General features: G+C 38.3%; 1 protein-coding gene across 3 annotated transcripts in view; it reads left to right on the top strand.

Moving 5' to 3' along the window:
• The window catches only part of FEM1C (fem-1 homolog C), a 49,584-nt gene extending 27,680 nt beyond the window's left edge, over positions 1-21,904 (top strand). For 2 of the 3 annotated variants that reach the window (XM_068535744.1, XM_068535745.1), the window contains 2 exons: positions 2,397-3,114; positions 18,842-21,904. In XM_068535744.1, coding sequence (XP_068391845.1) covers positions 2,571-3,114; positions 18,842-20,151 — 1,854 coding nt within the window. In that variant the 5' untranslated portion in view covers positions 2,397-2,570 and the 3' untranslated portion in view covers positions 20,152-21,904. Of the gene's footprint in view, positions 1-1,397; positions 1,550-2,396; positions 3,115-18,841 lie in introns of those variants that run through there. The other variant, XM_068535743.1, reaches the window with a different exon arrangement.
• Positions 21,905-22,255: the final 351 nt, after the last annotated feature.

The raw sequence follows: 22,255 nt of genomic DNA, 5'->3' as shown, positions 1-22,255 counted from the left end.
ACCTTTAACACTAGGGATAAAACAGCCAATTCCTCTTGGTGATTTTTATAGATTGCTGCCCTCATCCTTTCTATTCTGCCCTTCTATATTTTCTTCTCAGTGGTAGTAACCTTAACTTCAATTTTGGAGTACTGATGTTGAGCTTATATACTGACTGCCTGAGGCAAATATAATGCCCCACTTAAAAATGATTATTAAGACCATAAAAAATGAGAAATCTTTAGAGTATAGTAAGGTAAAAAAGCAAAATATGTAGTTGTATGAAAATTATTATTTCAATTATACAAAACTACATAAAATTCTGTATAATACTATAAGTAAATATGCAAAGATTTAGTGTTTTTTTAATAAAATGTCTTTAATGTTGCATTACTTTTTAAGTAATAATGCTAATTACACTTATGATGCTGGGGGTCAGATAATGTCTAATCTAACATTCTCTTTCTCTTAACGGTACCAAAAAACTGTGTGTGAGTTTAACATTCTCTTTCTCTTAACGGTACCAAAAAACTGTGTGTGAGTTTAAGTTCCCCAAAATAAAGTGTTCAAGAGATTGAAAACTACGTTTTTCAAAACTATTTTCTCATCATGATTCACTATGGGTGTTAAGTCTCCAAATATATTTAAAGTCCTCCTCAACCTAGTTTAAAACATCCCATGTGTTAACGTCATGAATTCCACAAATTTATTTCCTGTTGTACGAGGTAGTAATTCTTTTCATTTATATTCACTTTTTAGCTTCCTCTCATTTCCTGGTTTTACTGTTCAGAGTGAAGAACTCGACCTTGTTGACTTACACTGCTGTTAAGCTTTATCATTCCTTGTAGCTTTATATTTTTTTAGAGTTCATATTTTTAAAAACTAAGCCATGTTTGGCAGCCTCCAAAACTAATCTTTTTCTCAAGTTTGTTGCGTTTTTCTTGTTTTGCTTTTTTGAGGCCTCACAGCGAGGTCGGTATCTTCCAGGGCCCACCAAAGGAAGGAGCCTTAGAAGAGACTAGTTTGAGAGAGTTGATGTCTGCGAGAAAGAAATAATGGCTACCACCCCTTTGGGGGTTATGGCCTTGAGACCCAAAGGTACCCGAAACCAGCGCCCCGAAAGGTGGAGCGCGGAGCAGCCCCCGAGATCTCGGCAGCCTCTCCGCCGGCCGCCTCCGGCGTGGCCCCGCCCCGCCCCTAGGCGGCTGCTCGCGGCAACCACCGCCCTCCCCCGGCCCAATGGCGAGGCTGCCGCGTCGGTGACGTGAAGCAGTGCTCTGGCTCGTCCGGCCGCCGGCCCGCAGTCCATTACACCATCCGCCGCGGCTGCTGCTGCCGCCGCTGCAGCCCGCTCAGACTGGGAGGGCGGGAGGCAGTTCGGCGGGGCGGGGTGGGGCGGGGCGAGCGGCGCGGCCGGATTCATTCCTGTGGGGCGCGGGGTATGGAGGAGCTGTGCGGCCGCAGGCGGAGCTGGGCGGCCCGGACGGCGGCGCGGACAGCGGTCTCATTTTGAGGGGGCAGCCCGAGCCCGAGCGGCCGGCGGCGGCGGGGAGGACTAGCACCCTGGCAGGTAGTGGAGGTGGCGGCGGCGGTCTGGCCGAGCCCGGGCCGCGGCCTGAGGCTCCCGCGGGGAGGCCTGGGCGGGAAGGGGAAGGAGGGCGCTCCCAGGAGCGGAAGGCGGCCAGCGGGCTGGAGGCCACAGGCTGGTCGGCCTGCGGGAGGGGGTCGTGGTCGATGGAGGAGCTTGGGGAGGGGGATGCCCCTATGGGGAAAAGGTAGAGGTGAAGGTTGTGTAGGGGCGGCTGTGGTTTGGGGAACGTACGGACCCCTTTGCGGGGCGGGGGGGGGGATCAGAATGGGGCGGGCGAAGTTAGCTAAAAGGCAGCCGGATTTCCTGAGAGCCTCGAGTAGTTCTAAAGGAGAGAGAACCTTTCGGGTGAGGGTTTTGGCGTTAGCTGGCCGCGGTTTGTTGGTTCCGACCTTTTTTGTTCCTTCTCGAAAGCCATCCTGGCCACAGCGAGGCCTTGCAGCCTCGCGCCCTTGGCCCGCTCTCCTCTGCAGATGTGAGAAAGGGAAACATTTCTGCACCCGCGTCTCCTGCCTCTTTCGGTTGTACTCTCTCTGGGCGTGTGCAAAGCAAAACTAGCCCGAAGCTTGGCTGGTTAGGAGGCGAGAAATGCGGTTGCCTGTAGTGTTTAAATTTACCGTATATAGAGAAGAGACTATCTCCCTCCATAACATTTGGGTCTCTGTGTGTATCTTTTTGTATTTTTCTTTCCCACCTTTTTTGGGGAGGCGGAGTAGTCCCTAAAGTGTGGCTCCCCCCGCCCCCAGGAGTAAAAATTAAGAAAACCTAGTGTTTTCGCCTTTACCTATGGAAATTTCAAAACCGCTGCTTTTTTTTTTTCTTTCTCTAGTTTGGTGCTCTGGTTGTCATATGTTGGATGGCAATAGACAGAACATACATCCGTTCTGGGGCGCCGTGATTAACATTGAACTTTGGTTCCTGTAACCCTTGCCTGTGTCAACAGAGTTAAGCTGGAGCTTTGCTTTGAAGGATAAATAAAGCACAGACTCTCAACTGGACATAAATGGATCTAAAGACAGCAGTATTTAACGCAGCTCGAGATGGCAAACTCCGGCTTCTCACCAAATTGTTGGCAAGCAAATCTAAAGAGGAGGTTTCCTCCTTGATCTCTGAGAAAACAAATGGGGCCACCCCACTCTTGATGGCCGCCAGGTATGGGCACCTTGACATGGTGGAATTTCTCCTAGAGCAGTGCAGTGCCTCCATAGAAGTCGGGGGCTCGGTCAATTTTGATGGCGAAACCATTGAGGGGGCTCCCCCTTTGTGGGCCGCTTCTGCAGCAGGACATCTGAAGGTGGTTCAGTCTTTGTTAAATCATGGAGCGTCTGTCAACAACACGACTTTAACCAATTCAACTCCTCTTCGAGCTGCCTGTTTCGATGGCCATTTGGAAATAGTCAAGTACCTGGTAGAACACAAAGCTGATTTGGAAGTGTCAAACCGACATGGGCATACATGCTTGATGATCTCATGTTACAAAGGACACAAAGAGATTGCTCAGTATTTACTTGAAAAGGGGGCAGATGTTAATAGAAAAAGTGTTAAAGGTGAGTTCATCTTCATTTTAATTTTTTAAGGGTTTACCACTTATTTTCAGGAAGTTTGATACTTAATTATAAGCAGTGGTGTTGAGTAAGCCAACACTGACAGACCTGTTTTGATTAGGTATCCCTTCCAGTATAACCTTGTTGATTGTTTCTTTGGTATTTGATAGTACATGGGACAAATGTGATAAAAGAGACCTCTATCATTGTGTTAAGCAGCATTTTCTCTCTTTATTTGGAGTAACTTCCAATTCATGGGAAGTGGGTTCCCCAAAGTTTAGAGCATGTTAGTGGCAGTTGATCTGAGCCATTAGACTTGTGTTTATGTAAGAATATACTTTGATTTAATATATTTTTCTTAGTTTTATTTTTTTAGAATACCCTTGGAGTAGAAACTACTATATTTAGTGAGTCATTGTCATGTTTGTCTTAGGTAGGCATTTCATTTGTTATTCTGTCAGGGACAGCTAGGCCATACCGACCTGGAAGGATTAATATCAATGAAAAGGAGAAAATCTGTTCCCTTATTCCATACTTACTGTGTGGCCAATAGAAAATCCTTTCATTAAATATAGCAGGAGAGAGAACAGATTTTTTTAAACTGCTACAATGCCCAGAGCAAAACAAGGACTAGGTTAAGCAGATGTGGATTTGCTGACTAGCAACAATGTAAACATCTTTATCCAGAAGAAGAGTTCAGGTTTATGGTCCTGTATACTGTTCAGATGATAGTTTAGGATTTTTTTAACCCTTAAAAACAAGTATTTTGATAGTATAATATTAATACTTAATGTTAACATTATTTTCCTTAAACTTATTTGTTTATACAACAGCAAAGTAATTCACTGTGTAATATTAAAAAACTATAAAACTTAAAGGAGCATACATACATGGTAAAAAAAAAAATCACACAATACAAATTGGTGTACAGTGTTTAGTATGGAAAAATATGGCTTAACACCCTTCATTTCTAGACCTCCAACCCACCAGCTACCATTGTTTACAGTGTTTTGTGTGTCCTCAAGATAGTCTATGCAGATACAAGTATACTTGTCTGTATATCTCTCCCTATTTCTTCTTTGTTAATTGATACATACTGTTCTTTTTTTTTAACTTTAATTTATCTTGAATGTCATTCAACTCCAACACACGTGGCTACCTCATTCTGTTTCATGGCTACACAGTATTTCATTGTATGACTGTGCATAATTTAGTCCCTGTTGACAGACAGTTAGGTCACATCCAAAATAAACAATGCTGCTGTGAATATTCTTGAACAAATCTCTAGCTTTGCACACTTGTGTGAAAATAGCTGTATTATAAATAACTGTAAGTGGAATTGCTAAATCAAAGTGAATGTGCATTTATCATTGTGATAATGACTGATTGCCTCTCAGAGTGGCTAAACCACACAATTATGGGGCACCACATAGTTACTGGACATATTTACTGAAGTTAGTATAATCTTTTTTAAAAAGGTTTGTCATAAAAATGATACAGCCTCATTGTGATTTTTTGTAAATTTTTTTCCTGAGGAAATATAAAAATCTCACAAAATTCCAGCACTTAGAGATAATCCTCCCAAAGATACTGAATTTTGCATTTAGATATATGTATGCAATTTTATTTTATATGCTCTTCTGTACTTGTTTTTTAGCTTAATAAATGTTATCCTTAATGTCATTAATTATAGCTTTTTAATTTCAGTAGCTGCATACTCTTCTACTAATGGAGTTTTATATTGCTTCTGACTTCTCACTATAAGAAATGTTTCTGTAAACATTCTTTCTTATGAATGTTTTATTGTTTCTGATTATCTTTGATGTAGTGTTGGGTGAAAGGACAGCATGACTTTTTTTTTTTTAAACAATCACCATTCTTTTAAAGAATGTTTGTTTTAAAAGAACAAATTACTGCTTAATTGACCATGTTAGTATTGGGAATGCTTTGAAATCATACCTAGAAGAGAAAGGGTTAAAAGGTATGGCTGCATGTTTAGGCTTGTTGAATTTTTAGTTTGTTTTGGGCTTTTTATTCATCAGCCTAATGATGTAGAGATTGTTGATAAACTCACGTATTTAAATCAAATTGGGGCATGTTTTAAACTTAGGTCATTGGAGAGATTAGTACTGGTACTATTTTCCCTTCTGTTTTTCAAAGTTGTTTATACTTCTAGAGATATAATGTGTGGGAGAACTATACTGTAAATAGCCCATATTTTAGTGAGCATTTTCCCTTAGTAAACTGTGAACAATATTTAACTTGATTACCTTTGCTATTTCAGAGGTAATAAAACCTTTTAACACCATCATCATATAGTTTTGTACTTGAGGATGTGTATACTCCCTCTTCTGGCTAATTCTAGAGTTTTTTCTTTTTTTACCTCAGTATCAATATCTAGTATTTATGCTGTTTAAAGAAGTACACATAACATAAGAGAAAACAATTATATACGAAAAATTGTTTTCATATAGCTTCAATTTTATATACATACATATATATACATAATACATACGTGTGTGTTATATGTATATATAATATATCACTTTGTGTGCAGTACTTTAACTTTTGCATAGTGCCTTTTAAATTTGACAGTGAGTCTTAAAGAATATTGGGGGCAGATTAAAGTACGTATGTACCTCCCCCACTCTGGTCCTGAAGCTTCCATTCTTTTATAATTACTCCCTCATCGACTTTTCAGATTTTTTTTTTTATTTTATGGGTTTGGGGGTAATAAAAAAAACAGGAACCATTTGAAACTGAGGCAGGAACACTGGAGAAGGATCTGGTAGAGTGTCAAGAAAGGATTTTTTTCCCCACGCAAAAAATGGAAAAGACTGATAAGATGAGGGATAAAATGGAATCATTTCTTAGGAAATTTTATATGTCAACTGTTGGAAATGGTTCTGAAGAAGGGAAATGTCAGTAGATTATGCTTGGTTTGCTTAAATATAAAATGCATGTGACTTCTACCTTCCATTACTTTTTAACAGGCAGTTGGCATCTGAATATATTATCTAACCTCTCTCCATTACTTTTTAACAGGCTGTTGGCATTTTGAACATGTTTTAACCTAAGGTGGAATTCATTCATTAATTGAGAGAGCATTTATTGAGTCCCTTGAGTGTGCCAGACTGTTTGACTTAGGGTATACAAAGATGAGTAAGACAAGTCCTTGATTCCCTGCACTTCAGGAGCTCATGGCTTGTTTGGAGAGACAGGTTCATAAGCAGATACTTAAATCACAATATGGTAAATGCAGCAGTAGTGCTTTCTTGTCTTAGATTTTTGGAAATACTTTATCCCCAACTAACTCATTACCTGAGGGGACAGTGGGTTCCTTTTTTTCCCGTGCCATTCAAAAGGGGGAGAAAAACTGAGATATTTAGAAATGCTGCTCCAGTTTAACACAACAGTTGATTTTTGAGACATGAAAGTTGGTTGCTATTTAAATATAGAGCTCAAATCAGGAGTGATTAGACAAGCCCATCTTAGGGCCATCACACTGATCTCAGTACTTGACGGTTATAGTCATCTTTGGCTTTCTTTGGTTCTTTTTTATTTGAGTTTTGTTTGTTTGTTTGTTTATGTTTTGACCCAGAATAGGACTTTGCAGATCTATGGAAAAGTTACTTAAACCCTCAATTCTGCTTTTACACCCAAATTCGACTGGAAATTGAGCACCTGAAAGTGATTGGTTGAGTACTACAGACCTATATAGAACAGCTCTTTGAGTTGGGATTGGGGAGACTGGCCCCAGAGGACAGGCTATCCTCACGCATGGGTCAACTATTTTAGATACCCAAGGTAATTAAGTAAATTAGTAATAGGATAATTCCTGTGCATTTTCTGTAGGCCAGATATTGTGTTGGACATTGTGGAGGCTATGAAAAGATACAGCACATCACATTTGTTCACTGCTAAAGGAGTGGTGTAAATTCATTATATAGGATTTTGGAAGAGTGTACTGACTGGAAAGGCCTCATGGAGTTAACTGGGCTTTGAAAGGATTGTTGGAGTTGAGATCTGCAGAAGGGATTTGATCCAGTTTTTAAGGCTTGGGAAATGGCATAAGGAAAGGCACATTGAGAAATATGCTTGGAGGGTACAGAAATTGGAAAGTAGCATATTTGGACCAAAGGGCAGTCAGGGCTAGATTATAAAAGGACATTGACTTCCAGGTAAAGGAGTTTGACTTTATTCTTTATGCAGTGGTAGGTAAGTCAGTGAATGTTTTCAGCAGAGGAAAGACTGAGGTTTTTGTTTTTTTTTTTTAGAGAAACCCATCTTAGTACATTCTAATTCTGTTACATTGTGAGCTCTTTGAGGCTAGAGACCTGGTGTTTGTATCCATGTGTTAGAAAGAGTAATCTGGCCCACAGGGGGCAATTGGTAAATTAGTTTGTTGAATGAATGTGTTGCATTTAAGAGAGGAAAGATTATAAGCTCTTTGATGGCAAGGACTGTGTTTTCTGGTCCTTTTAGTACAGAAATACATACATGAAGACGTTAAGACAGTGACTGTGAAAAGTGAGTGGTACAGGTAGAACTCTGTAGGAGCTTAGAAAAGGGAGAAAACCATGTAGGCTCGTAAGTATGGTTAGCTTTAAAAGGGTTTGAGAGAGCTAGATCAGGCAGTTTGTTTGCCCCTTTTAAAATAAATAAATAACTAAATAAATTTATTTATTTAGTTATTTGTGGCTGCACTGGGTCTTCATTGCTGCACACAGGATTTCTCTAGTTGTGGCGAGTGGGGGCTACTCTTTGTTGGCAGTGCAGTGGCTTCTCTTGTTGCGAGCACGGGTTCCAGGCGTGCGGGCTTCAGTAGTTGTGGCACGCAGGCTCAGTAGTTGTGGCTTGCAGGCTCTAGAGCGCAGGCTCAGTAGTTGTGGCACATGGACTTAGTTGCTCCGCGGCATGTGGGATCTTCCTGGACCAGGACTCGAAACCATGTCTCCTGCACTGGCAGGCGGATTCTTTTTTTTTTTTTTAAACCTTGATTTTATTTATTTATTTATATTAATTTAGTTTAAATATTTATTTTTGGCTGCATTGGGTCTTCATTGCTGTGTGCGGGCTTTCTCTAGTTGCGGCGAGCAGGGGCTACTCTTCGTTGCGGTGCGCGGGCTTCTCCTTTCGGTGGCTTCTCTTGTAGCAGAACACGGGCTCTAGGCACACGGGCTCAGTAGTTGTGGCGCACAGGGCTTAGTTGCTCCGCGGCATGTGGGATCTTCCTAGACCAGGGCTCGAACCCCTGTCCCCTGCATTTGGCAGGTGGATTGCCAACCACTGCGCCACCAGGGAAGCCCACCAGGCGGATTCTTAACTACTGTGCCACCAGGGAAGCCCCTATTTGCCTCTTTATTATGGAAATTTTCTGACTTATATGTAAGTGGAGAAAGTAGAGAGAAGAATACTTTGAACCACTATGTATTTATCACCTTGCTTCAACATTTATCCACATTTGCCTATATATGTTAAAAAATATATTTCTCCCTCCTTTTGTTCTCTGAAGTAGCTCGAAGCAAACCCCAGGCATTCTTTCTCTCCTATAGTATAGGCAGTTTAGGGTATAGATGTATTTCAGTCAAGAGAATGTTAAAAAAAAGAAATCCTTTTTTTCTCATATCCACTGTAAATCCAAAGAAATTTCATGTAAGAAAATCTCCACTGTAAATTAAGAATCGTTGGTATTAAGAGAATGGACAAAGATGACTATTGTCACGTAGGTCGGTTATTTGTATACTTCAGGACTGAGAGTGTTGGAAGCTGAAATTCTCTTTTTCTTCTTTGAGAACTCTAGCTCAGCTCTTGGTTACCTCAGAACACACCTACTAGCAGAGAAGAGTGAAAGAGAGGGATTTAAAATTTCTTTCTGCTCTGTAACATTCCATACTTACCTTGATATAATAATAATGTTTAACTAGTTGAATTCGTTAACATTTTAATCCCAGATCAAGTTGCTCCTGCAAGTTGTTTCTTGTTCATCCTTTTCCCTCCTGTATCTCCTGGCACACTTTCTCTGTGTCTTCAGGGAAACTTGGCATCCTAGTTGGGGAAGCTAAGCTGTAGATGATGTGTCTATTGAGTGCAGTAGGGAAGTATCTATTGTGTTCCTCTAACCCTGAAGATTGGATTGTAAACTGTGAATCCTCACAAAATTGAACTGGTGAAAATGAGTAGATCCTGAACACTACTGCTATTTCAGAGTCATCCCCAGCAACACAAACTTAAGGCAGAGGTTAAGTTTTACTTACTGATCTTTTAGCTACATATAGTTCCCTCACTGAGTTCATCTTTATGAGATTTTAATCACATTGATTAATTAAACTTGTTTAAAAGAAAATTTAGGAAGCCCATGGCATTTTAAAGATTTATGCTACTGAGACGTCGGGAGTGTATGTGTTGGAAGATAGAGGTGGAAGAGTTGGGGAGAGGCCCAGGTAAGGAAGTCACATGGATGCAAATTTGATTAAAATATCTCTTTTCCTCTTTTTTCCCTCCCTTTGGGTAGAGCTGCAGTTGAATAGAGAGTCTGAACTAGAATGTAAGTCTGAATTATAAAGTTGATGTTTTCATCAACTTATGTTGTATAATTTTCATCAAATTATACTATTATTAGTTGAATTTAGTCCTGATCCCTTAGCTCAGATCTTAGCTTTGAAAATTCTGCTTGCTGTCAAGACCCATTTCAAAGGCAAGTCCTCGTCCCCCTCGAGTCACATGAATGCATCTTGAGCATTTTTTAGCATTTAACTTTGTAGTGAGCTCAAGGACCTGTATTGTTAAATTTCTCTGTGTTCCTAGCTCACTGCCTTATATAAAGAATTAATGAAGGGAAGGCACGTGGTAATCTTGATACCAGTAGTTTTTTATCCTATTTTTGATTCTTTTTTTTCAAACTCTTGTCCTTGAGTATCTCTGGTGTTAGAGCATACATGGGGAAGGGAAATATTCTGAGCAGAGGAACCTCCTAGTGCTCCTTTGATATCCTAAAGTTTTCCTCTTAACCCCTTCCCGCCTGCTCCCTTAACACATACCAATTAGCTATTCCAGGAGTAAAATGCTTGGAATCAGCCTTGTCACGCAGTTGAACTGCACCCCTCCCCCCGGCCCCCATGTTTATAGGTGGACCTCTCTTAAAGACTCAGCTTAGCTCCAGCTGCACGGTAGAAGAATGGATGCCAAGCACAGCAGGCTAAAGAGGAGAGATGATGAGCGAGCTGGAGCTGTCGTGTAAGCTGGCTCTGCTTGCCGCCGACAGGCCAATAAATCGGGAGACGAGGTGTTGAGGCAAGGAGTACCACTTTATTCGGAAAGCTGGCAGACCGAGGAGATGGCAGACTAGGGTCCCCAAAAAACCACCTTATGGGGTCTGGATGCCAGTTTTTTTTACAGAATCAGAGGGAAGTAAAGTAAAAAGGCAGAATAGAGAGGGAGAGGTGGGGCGGAAGTAAAGTAAAAAGGGCCATCAGTCTTGGAGAAATTCTCCTGGAATGGCCAGCTTCTGGGAGGGGATGTGTTAATTTCTTTTTTCTTGCAGCCATTCACAGGTGGGTAGGGTTCCCTGAGGCAGGCAATTATGTATGATTATGATAACAAAAGCAACGAAAAGCAAAGGCTACAGTCAAAGAAACAGATCCAACATGGAGTCAAAATTGGCTCTTCCCTGTTACAATGAGAACTGTTTTTGTGCATTTCCAGACAAATCTGTTATGATAAAAGACCTTTTAATTGCTATTTCTATCAATCAAAACTTATACTTTACTAAAAACAAATACTTTGATTTTAAAACAGCTTTGAGACATAATTCACATACCATTCACGCACTTAAAAACCACCCATCATTGGTTTTTAATTAATTAATTAATTAATTTTTGGCTGTGTTGGGTCTTCATTTCTGTGCGCAGGCTTTCTCTAGTTGCGGCGAGCGGGGGCCACTCTTCATCGCGGTGCGTGGGCCTCTCACTGTCGTGGCCTCTCTTGTTGCGGAGCACAGGCTCCAGATGCGCAGGCTCAGTAGTTGTGGCTCACGGGCTTTGTCGCTGCGCGGCATGTGGGATCTTCCCAGACCAGAGCTCGAACCCGTGTCCCCTACATTGGCAGGCAGATTCTCAACCACTGCGCCACCAGGGAAGCCGTCATTGGTTTTTAGTATGGTCACAGATTTGTGCAGCCATCACCACAATTACTTTTTTTTTTTTTTTTTTTGTCTGTGTTGGGTCTTGGTTGCTATGCGTGGGCTTTCTGTAGTTGCGGCGAGTGGGAAATACTCTTCCTTGAGGTGTGCAGGTTTCTCATTGCGGTGGCTTCTCTTGTTGCAGAGCATGGGGTCTAGGCGTGCGGGCTTCAGTAACTGTGGCACACGGGTTCAGTAGTTGTGGCTCGCGGGCTCTAGAGCACAGGCTCAGTAGTTGTGGCGCATGGGCTTAGTTGCTCTGCGGCATGTGGGATCTTCCTGGACCAGGGGTTGAACCCGTGTCCCCTGCATTGGCAGGCGGATTCTCAACCACTGTGCCATCAGGGAAGCCCAGTTCTCTAAGTTTTGAAAAACATAAACTGTAATTTAACCACCACTACAATAGAGGTGGAATGAAAACTTCCTGTGTGCCCCTTTGCAGTTAACTATTCTCTCAGCACCCCCCCTCTGGCAATCACTGGTCTGTTATCTGTCCTTATAGTTTTTTAGGCATTAATTTTAATAGTGAAAATTCTGAAGGAATGCAGATGTCCATCAAGAGAGAAGTGTTTATGTAAATTATGACATGCCTCCTTACTTGAACTTTAACCATAAAGCCATTAAGAGTGATTATGTAGTATCTATGTAAATAGTTCATGTAGACTATATACATGGAACATGACAAAATGACTAAGATGTAGGTGAAAAGCAGGAAACAGTTGTATATTTTCTGATTACAACTTTATCAAAATATACTATGTAAAGACACTTGGACACATGACATAGTTGCTGTAAGATTATGCTTTTGTTTTGTATTGGGTTTTTTTTTTTTTTGACCTCTGTTTTCTTAACTTTTAAGTAATGGTCTAGGTTATAATTCAGAAATTTTTTAGGGCTTCCAGGGCATGAAAGTGTGGCGGTTATATACTTAACCTGTCAGAATAATAAAGGTGATCCCCTCCTGCTAAGATTTTACTTTTTTTTTTTTTAATGTATTTATTTATTTTATTTATTTATTTTTGGCTGTGTTGGGTCTTCGTTGCTGCGCACGGGCTTTCTCTAGTTGCGGTGAGCGGGGGCTACTCTTCATTGAGGTGCACAGCCTTCTCATTGCAGTGGCTTTTCTTGTTGCGGAGCATGGGCTGTAGGCTTGCAGGCTTCAGTAGTTGTGGCACGCGGGCACTAGAGCTCAGGCTCAGTAGTTGTGGTGCACAGGCTTAGTTGCTCCATGGCATGTGGGATCTTCCTGGACCAGGGCTCGAACCCCTGTCCCCTGCATTGGCAGGCGGATTCTTAACCACTGTGCCACCAGGGAAGCCCTAAAATTTTACTTTTTAAAGTTATTTTGTCCTTATTTGATTCACTTTTTGTGATATCAAGTATTAAAAATTTAAGAATCTACCTTAGCTTTGATATTGTGCTAACTGCTATCTGGGATATAAAGGAAATATAACATAGGCTCTGTGTACTTTAGGAATAGACAGTTTAGGTAAGAAAACCTATTTGTGAAGCACTAACATATTATGTAAGGTATTACATAAGATTATAATAGTAGATATAACATGAGTACTTACCAGGATGAATGAAACATTTATTCACCAGGCATTCTCAAAATGATAAATTGACATAGTATAACCAAGAAGGCCTCTTTGAGCAGCTGAAATTTCTGGTGAAACTTGGAGGAAAAGAAGTTAAAAAGGCAAAGAAGAAAGAGTATATTGACAGGAAAATTAAGAGAAGAGGCATGGAGGTGGAAGTAAGCGGGACTATTCCAGGGGCTGGGAGAGGTAGCTTAGAATACAGTGATGGGAAGCCTAAGCAGTTTCTTTGCCTTGTGTATGGCTGGTATTGATGATGTCTTTTGGGTTAGAGAAGGTGTTGGCAAACTCTGGCCCAGAGGTCAAATCCTGCCCACCCCCTGTTTTTGTACTGCCTGAGAACTAAGATATATTTTTTATATTTTTTAATGGTTGAAAAAAAAAATCAAATGGAGAATGATATATCATGCATGACATGTGAAAATTACACAAAAGCCACGTTTCAATGTCCATAAGTAAAGTTTTGTTGGAAAACAGTCATGTCCATTAATTTAACCAATTGCCTACGGATACTTTTTGTTATATGGTAGAGTTGAGTGATTACAACAGAGACCTTATGGACTGCAAAAGCTGGAATACTATCTAGCCCTTTACAGAAGAAGTTTGCTGGCTCCTGGGCTAGATTCACAGAGCAGCATTCATACTGGAGATGACAAGAAATGAGGCTAGAGAGGTAGGTTAGGGAAATATTTCTCTTTTTAAAAATCTGTTTCCCATAGTGTATCTTCTTATGTGTATTCCCACTACCAAGATTAAGCTTTACTTCACATGACATGCCTTCTAAAACTATAGATTTCTGCCTTGTTGCTTTCTCATCCTCACACAGATAGTGCTTTGAGAATCAATGCTGTAGAATTTTGAAATCTTAAAGATTTTCAGCTATTTCTTTAGAGGAAGCGTGAAAGCTTTTGAGCTGGAAAGTAATATGATTGGTGGAAGTTTTATTATGAGGCTTGGTTTATATTAGAAATAGCTTATTCATTGGAGTGTAGTATGACTAGCATTTAAAATATGACCTTAGTAATGAGCAATACACTGAAATGGCAATTGGGAGACATGGGTTTTTATTTTACTACCAATTTCTCTGGTTTCTATTTGTAGAACAAGTTTATCTTCTCTACTTTGCATAGTTATTAATATAAGTTTGCAATAGTTAATACAATTTAGGGGAAAAAATGCCGTGCTAGCATACTGGTACCTTTTTTCTTCATTTATTTCTGCTTTTTATTATTTGCTTCTAGTCTCCCTAGGTTTTAATATATTGTTTTTCCCCTATAAGTTCTTGAGATGGAAACTTAGCTGTTTTTTCAAGAAGCCATTCTTTTCTAATGTACATTTAAGCATAGTTTTAGCCATATCCCACAAGATTTTTTTATTTAACGTTTTTATTATCATCCAGCTAAAAATATTTTCTACTTTCCATTGGAATTCCTTCTTTGACCCGTGGGCTATTTTAGAAGTATATTTTCAAATTTCAAATATGTGGAGATTTTTCTAGGGTTTTGTTTTGTTTTGTTTTTTCGCTTGTTTGTTTTTAATCTAACTTGTATTGTGGACTTAGAACATATTCAGTGATTTCAGTCCCTTGACATTTATTTGTGTGAGTCTCATTTTATGGCCCAGAATGTAGTCAGCATTTGTATATGCTCCGTGTGTCCTTAGAAAAAAATTAAATTCTATAGTGTTCATTTAATTTTCAATATCCTTATTGGTTTTGGTCTTCTAAACTGAAAAAGGTGTGTTCAAATGTATTATGAGTAGATTTATCTGATTTTCCTTGTAGTTCTGTTGATTTTTGCTTTATTTATTTTGCTGTTTTTAGGTGAAAACAAATTTAGAATTATATCTTTCTGTTGTTTTGAATTTTATGTCATTATAAAATGTTTATCTGTAATCATGCATTTTGTTTTAAAGTCTACTTAATCTGATATTTTAATATCAGACAGCTTTCTTACGGTTAATTTCTGCATAAGGTATATATACTTTTTCATCTTTTCACTTCAACCTTTTTTTATCCTTACATTTAAGGTATTTCTCTTGTAAGCAGCATGTAGTTGAGTTCTATGTGTTTGTATTTTCAGTCTGACAGTTTTTGTCTTTTAATGGAACATTTAGTTTGCTTGTATTTAATGTAACTACTTATATATTTGGGCTTTAATCTCTTAGCTATTTACTGATTTTTATTTGTCTACCTGTTTTGCTTTGTTTCTGTCTTTGTTTGGATTATTTTTCATTTTTTCTCTATATTAGAGAATATATAGTAATTATATGCATGCATACCCTCTTCTATTTTAGTGGTTACTCTAGATAGTACTACTTTGACTTATCAAAGGCTAACATAAATTTCTAATTTTACCTCTTTCCAAGCAAGGCAGAAATCTTAGAATACTTCAACTCCAGTTACCCTCCTTACTTTTATGCTATTGCTGTCAAGCATTTTTCTTCTATATGTGTTTCAAACCCGGTTACAAGATATTATTTTTAACATCAATATTTATTTAGATATCTCACAAATTTACCCTTTCTGTCAATGTTGATGCTCTCCTTTCCAGGCTTCCATGTGGCTCTTCTTTTCTTTCTCACCTGAAACGGTCCTTTGCTCCACAGAATTCTAAGCTGGCATTTATTTTCCTTTAGTGCTTTAAGGCTTCTCTTGTTTCTGATTAGAACTTTGCTGTCAGTCTAATTGTTGTTCTTTTGCAGGTCATTTCCACCTATTCTTTGGTTTTAAGATTTTTCTCTTTGTCCTTAGTTTTTAACGGTTCTGCTGTAGAGTGCCTCAGTGTGGCTTTCTTTTTGTCTATCCTTGTTGTTTATAAAACTTATTAAATTTATGGTTAATCTTTCATCAGCTTCAGAAAATTCTCAAACTTTATCTCTTTAAATATTGCTTTGGGCCTATTTTCTTAGTCTCTAATTCTGGTTTTAAGCATGTTATCCCTTCTGACATCGTTTCCTCTGTCTCTTACAGTCTCCTGTTTTTCCATCCTTTCACTTTCATGCTTCTTTCTATGTATTTTCATCTGACTTAATTTTCTAGTTCACTAATTCTCTATTCAGCTGTGTGTAGTCTACTTTTAAAGCCACCCATTGAGCTTTTCAGTTCTAGAATGTCCGTTTGGTTCTTTTTTGTAGTTTACAGTTTTCTGTCTAATTCTCAAAAATTTTTTTAAATATCTGAATACTCTAAGCATAATTATTACTTTAAAGTCTGTGTCTGATAACTGTATTATCTAGATCTTCTATTGGGCTTTTCTCTTAGCTCTTATCCTTGGTTTTTGTGTTGCGGTTCCTTGTTTTCTCTTCTGTCCATTATTTTTGATTGGATACCAAACATCATATATGAAGAATATATAAAAATAATTTGAGCTCTAGTATGATAATATCTTCATCTAAATAGTATTTGTATTTGCTTCTGGCTTTTGATTACATATATACTAGCAGTTCTGGATTACTTTAATTCAATATCAAGATGATTTTAACTTGCATTTCAGTGCCTGTGTACGCTGGTTTCTTTGCACTTCACCTTAACTCCTAGAGAGCAGCCCTTCAGAGCTATAACCTAAAGTGTATAGGGATTTCTTAATGGGCTTTGGACTCCAGTTTTCTCCTCTAGCCCTGAAAGGTCAAAAGCTCTGCCCAGTTTTTTAGCTGCCTATTCCAGAATCAGTAGAGGTCGTTGGGGAAAGCTTCCCCAAATTCTGGACTTTACTTAACTAATTTTCTTTATTCTCCTGGATGTTGTCTCTCTGTGAGCTCTTACAGGTGGTCATACAGATTTTTTAAAAATGCATTTTTCAGCTTTTCTGGTTCTTAGTGGGAGGGTGATCATGTTACCTCTGCCAATACTAGATGTGAGAGTCTCTTATTCCTTTAAAAAACAAAACAAAACAGAACATTTTTTCAGTATATGGTGTATTCAAAATATATATATTCTGCATTTTTCCAATACGTCAATTCAGTTACTTAAAAGACTGGCTTTTGCTGCATTCTTTTTCTTAATTTATTATTCTGAATAGAGAAGAATGCCATCTAAGCCTTCTCTTTATATTTCTATTATATTGTCTATTTCTTAGAGAAAATGGGAATATTAGGGATCCTTAATTCAAAAGAGTTTTAAAAACATACTTAGTAGTAGTCATGTTTAATTGAAATTATTTTGAGCAAATGAACATTAGTAGTCAGAAGTTCTGGGCTCTCTTAGTGGTTGGTTACCATACACATTGCTAAAACATTCTACCAGACACTCTTCCATTGTAGACCATTGGAATTCTGGGTCACAATTAACATATCCAGATGTTTTAATATAATCCCTATAGATATCATGGAAGACTAATAAACAGGATAAACTTGTGAAGAGATTTAAAGTCCTAATGTATTACAACTTGTGCTTTTTTGAATTTTATCTGTAGATCTGTTACATGAAGTATTCAGGTTTAAACAACTTTCTAGTACACATCCTGTGTCAGGGGTCCTCAAGGCCACCCCCATGTTTGCAGGTAACTTAGCATACAGTTGTACTCATGGCTAAGATTTATTACATTGATATAATAAGGACATGTACCTGGATCATGAGAGGAAAGGCACAGTTGGGGTCTAGAGGAATCTTTGTGCAGGCTTTTTTATGCTCTCTCCTTCCTGTGAGAGGTCGCAAAGAGCAGTCTTCCCCTAGCAACATAAATGCATGTGTGCAATATTCCTGCCCAGGGAAACCCATTTTGGTTGATTAGAGAATGGTTAGAGACTCAATGTCCAGGTTTTTATTGGGCACTGGTCACATAGGCACCCTCTGCTGAGCACATATGCAAAATTCCAGAGTCCCAGAAGGAAAGCAGGTAGTCAGCATAAAAGCCACCCTTATCATTTAGGGAAAGTTTTTTATCTTGAAACTGTTTACCCGACAACATTCCAGATGCCAGCCCAGGGCCATCCTTGCAAGCAGGTCTTTCTAAAGATAGCTGTCTCAGCCAGCTATATTAGTTATTTTTCACACACATGCCTAAAAAGACTGTTGAAATTTTCTGTAAACATTGTATGTAAATATCAAAGGTCTGCATGATAATTTCTGTTTTGATCATTAGTAGAATGTTTATATTAAATTTAGGTAGCTAAAATAACTTGAGTGGCTATGTCTTAGTATGTTCCATCCATACGGGCTTTTACTAATGTGCCAGTGTCTATTGTCAGTTTTAATCCATGTGTGGGAAGAATCGGACGGTGTTAGAACATTTAGTACATCTAAAAAGAATGTTTAAGAAAATTAAATTACAGTGGGAAATAATCCATTATGAAAGGACACCTCAGATGTCTCCTTTTAAAGTTCATGTTGAACCACCCACATGTTTTTTAGGTTTCAGTGGACTTGTTTTTCTTATGTGAGTTTTTTGAAGAAAGTATTGTACTTTGTTACCAAGATTTTTGACTAAAACAGCTGAGGTTCACTTGGCAATCAGAAATACTGAAAAAATAATTTCTGACTCTTAGAATCAAATTGGAGACTCTTAGGTATTACAGACTAGATTTCTTATTTATAAATGTGGAGTCTGACCCAGAAAGTTAAGTGACTGTCAGCAAAACTATAAATAGCTGGTTAATTTCATTTCATCAGTTTTTAGTTGTAGAATATACACTTGAAAACATTATTGAAAAATATCAAGAGGTCGTGGATTAATTTTGAATTTCATTTAGTGACTTTGAATATCTTTTCATGCCTAATTTTGTCATTTCGTTTATTCAAAGAATTTAACCAATATTTTTTTCCCCCTGCTGTGTGTCAGACATTAGTTTTAGGTGCTGGGGATCATTTTTTCTTATTTGTAATCAAATTAAAGTATGTCCCATTGAGGGCGGCTTGGAGCTGCCTGCTTTTCTTTAGATTCTAAAGTATACATATGTTATTACATTGTATCCTGGTCCCTCAAATATGTTATCTCTTTTTTTCCTCCTCCTTAAGGTAATACTGCATTGCATGATTGCGCAGAATCTGGAAGTTTGGACATCATGAAGATGCTTCTTATGTATTGTGCCAAGATGGAAAAGGATGGTTATGGAATGACTCCCCTTCTCTCAGCAAGTGTGACTGGTCACACAAATATTGTGGATTTCCTGACTCACCATGCACAGACCAGCAAGACAGAAAGGATCAATGCTCTAGAGCTTCTGGGAGCTACATTTGTAGACAAAAAAAGAGATCTCCTTGGGGCTTTGAAATACTGGAAAAAGGCAATGAACATGAGGTACAGTGATAGGACTAATATAATTAGCAAACCAGTACCACAGACACTAATAATGGCTTATGATTATGCCAAGGAGGTAAACAGTGCAGAAGAGCTAGAAGGTCTTATTGCTGATCCTGATGAGATGAGAATGCAGGCACTATTAATTAGAGAACGTATTCTCGGTCCTTCTCATCCTGACACCTCTTACTATATTAGATATAGAGGCGCTGTCTATGCAGACTCTGGAAATTTCAAACGATGCATCAACCTATGGAAGTATGCTTTGGATATGCAGCAGAACAATTTGGACCCTCTAAGCCCGATGACCGCCAGCAGCTTACTATCTTTTGCAGAACTGTTCTCTTTTATGCTACAGGATAGGGCTAAAGGTCTGCTGGGCACCACTGTTACATTTGATGATCTTATGGGCATACTGTGCAAAAGTGTCCTTGAAATAGAGCGAGCGATCAAACAAACTCAGTGTCCAGCAGACCCATTACAGTTAAATAAGGCTCTTTCCATTATTTTGCACTTGATTTGCTTATTAGAAAAAGTTCCTTGTACTCTAGAACAGGATCATTTCAAAAAGCAAACCATATACAGGTTTCTTAAGCTGCATCCAAGGGGAAAGAATAACTTCAGCCCTCTTCATCTGGCTGTGGACAAGAATACTACCTGTGTAGGGCGGTACCCTGTTTGTAAATTTCCATCTCTGCAAGTTACTGCGATACTGATAGAATGTGGTGCTGATGTGAACGTCAGAGACTCAGATGACAACAGTCCCCTCCATATTGCTGCTCTGAACAACCATCCAGACATCATGAATCTCCTTATTAAATCAGGTGCACATTTTGATGCCACAAACTTGCACAAACAAACTGCTAGTGACTTGCTGGACGAGAAGGAAATAGCTAAAAATTTGATCCAGCCTATAAATCATACCACATTGCAGTGTCTTGCTGCTCGTGTCATAGTGAATCATAGAATATACTATAAAGGGCATATCCCAGAAAAGCTAGAGACCTTCGTTTCACTTCATAGATGATAATTTGACTGTTGAAGCACGAATTGGTAACAGTTGTTTCATAAATGAGCACTGTTGTGGTAACACCAGCATTCATTTAGCTTGATTTCATCGTGCTCTCATTGGCTAAAGCATTGTAAGCATCAAATTTACAGGATTGGTTTCCCAGTATTTAATATAAATATACCATATAATATATTGTTTGTGAATTATTGAGAAATGTAATCTCATATTCAGTTTTCTAAAATTGTCTGCCAAAGGCTTATCCATTCTGGTTTTGTTTGCTGTTGGGTGTTTGGGACAGAGTTAACCATTTTTCAGTGGTGTCTTTATACTTTTCTGGTTTGTGAATTTTATACAATTGAAGGTCTTTTTTGTGCTTCTTCCTTCTCTTCTCCGAGCTTTTCCCGTTCCCACCTCATTTTTAACTTAATCATTTCTACTTATCAATTTCTTTCCCCTTATGGATCCATGTTAGGTTGTACAAGCTATGGACTTGTTACCATTTGCAGTTACCATAAGTGCTTTATCTTCTCTATGCACTGGCTTCAACTTGACTGTTGTATGTTAGCATATTTTCTATGCAGCAGTTGGTCAACTTCAACTCTGAAACACTGTTAAGTATGTTACAAAGTTCATTTTATGAAAGTACTCTTGTAGCATGACAATTTTTAGAGCTACAGGTTAGCTACCAGAGCTCAAGCTTTTTTGTTGGTTTTTTCTTTACATCTGAGGTTTCTTTCTCTAATCCACTGAAATTATTGTGTGCTAAATTTGGGAAACAAAGCTATTCTAACTCATTAACCCAGTTGAAATTTAGGTCTGTCGTCTTAATATATCATGCAGTAAAAGGAAGAATCTTTATAAAGTGACCCACCTTTCATGCTGCGCCAGCATTGTCCTGCTTGTGCTGATGATGTGATTAGGTGTAGAGAATTTGCTTAAATTTAACCTCAAAGTTTATCACACAGCTTAATGAGTCACACTGAAATATTCAGTAATTGAACTGCAAATCACTTTTATTTACAAAAAAGAGCTGAAGCATGTCAGTGGCATGATGCTTGCCAAGCCAGATCTAGGCATCTAGGATAATTAAGGTATTTTTAGTATGCAATTTACTGCCATAGTATCAAAGGTCAGTAACAGTGTTCCTTCTTTCTTCAAGCTTAAGTATACCTTTGAAGATAACTTGCATGAATTACTTTGGTCTCAATTATTTGTCACCCTAATTAAACACAAAAGGTTGCAGTGCTTCCTCTTCCCTTACTGAAAATTAGCTTTTCTTTTTTCTTTCTTTCTTTTTCTTTCTCTTTCTCTCTTCCTTTCTTTTCTTTCTTGCCTCCCTCCCTCCCTTCTTTCTTTGTTTTTTTTTTTTGGATTTTTTTTTTTCACAGCTTTGCTAATGCCACAGAAAGGGCTCTTTTAACTTAAGAAAAAAATAAGTGAAAAGTACTAAAAAAGATTCAGGTAATTATCATTCAGCACTTTATTGTTATTCAGAATAAAATTTATGATGGCATATTTGCCCTGCAAATGTCTTAATGAAATTGTTCTGAATAAAAAGCTCCTTATTGGTTTGAGAAAAACTCAGTTTACCTGTGAGTTTAATGAGCCTGATCACTTGGATTTTTGTGTTGACATTTTATTCTGAGGGTTGATATAGGGGTATTTAAGGAGTCATCATTGCAAACAGTCACATTAGGTTTATTTCATCTTTACTCAGTAAAAAACTTGTAATGAAGAATGGTAAATAAACAAAAAAGCATTAGACTTACTTTCTGGTTAAATAATTGAAGTTTTATTTTTTAAAAGATATCCTTACTCATTTTACTAGGTTGTATATTTAATTTCACCATTGAAAAAGGTGATTTGGATATAAATGGTTGCTCTGCAACCTTTTGATGAAGAGATTTTAATATCTTGTTTACTATGGGAAAATTTGATGGAATATTTGAACTGCCACATAAATTAAGAATAGTTTGTGGTTTAGATAATTATTCTAGAAATATCAGACATCAATTTTTGAAATCATTTGCCTGTAACCTTCTGGTATAAGAATTATATGCGTGAACAACCTTTTTTTTTTTAAAGAAAGGAAAACTTTGCAAGTACAGTAAATCTACAT

The sequence above is a fragment of the Eschrichtius robustus genome, chromosome 2 (genome assembly GCF_028021215.1).
Source record: "Eschrichtius robustus isolate mEscRob2 chromosome 2, mEscRob2.pri, whole genome shotgun sequence".
NCBI classification, from domain to species: Eukaryota; Metazoa; Chordata; class Mammalia; order Artiodactyla; family Eschrichtiidae; genus Eschrichtius; species Eschrichtius robustus.
Note: the sequence above shows the minus strand (reverse complement) of the source record. Positions and strands in the feature narration are given on the sequence as shown.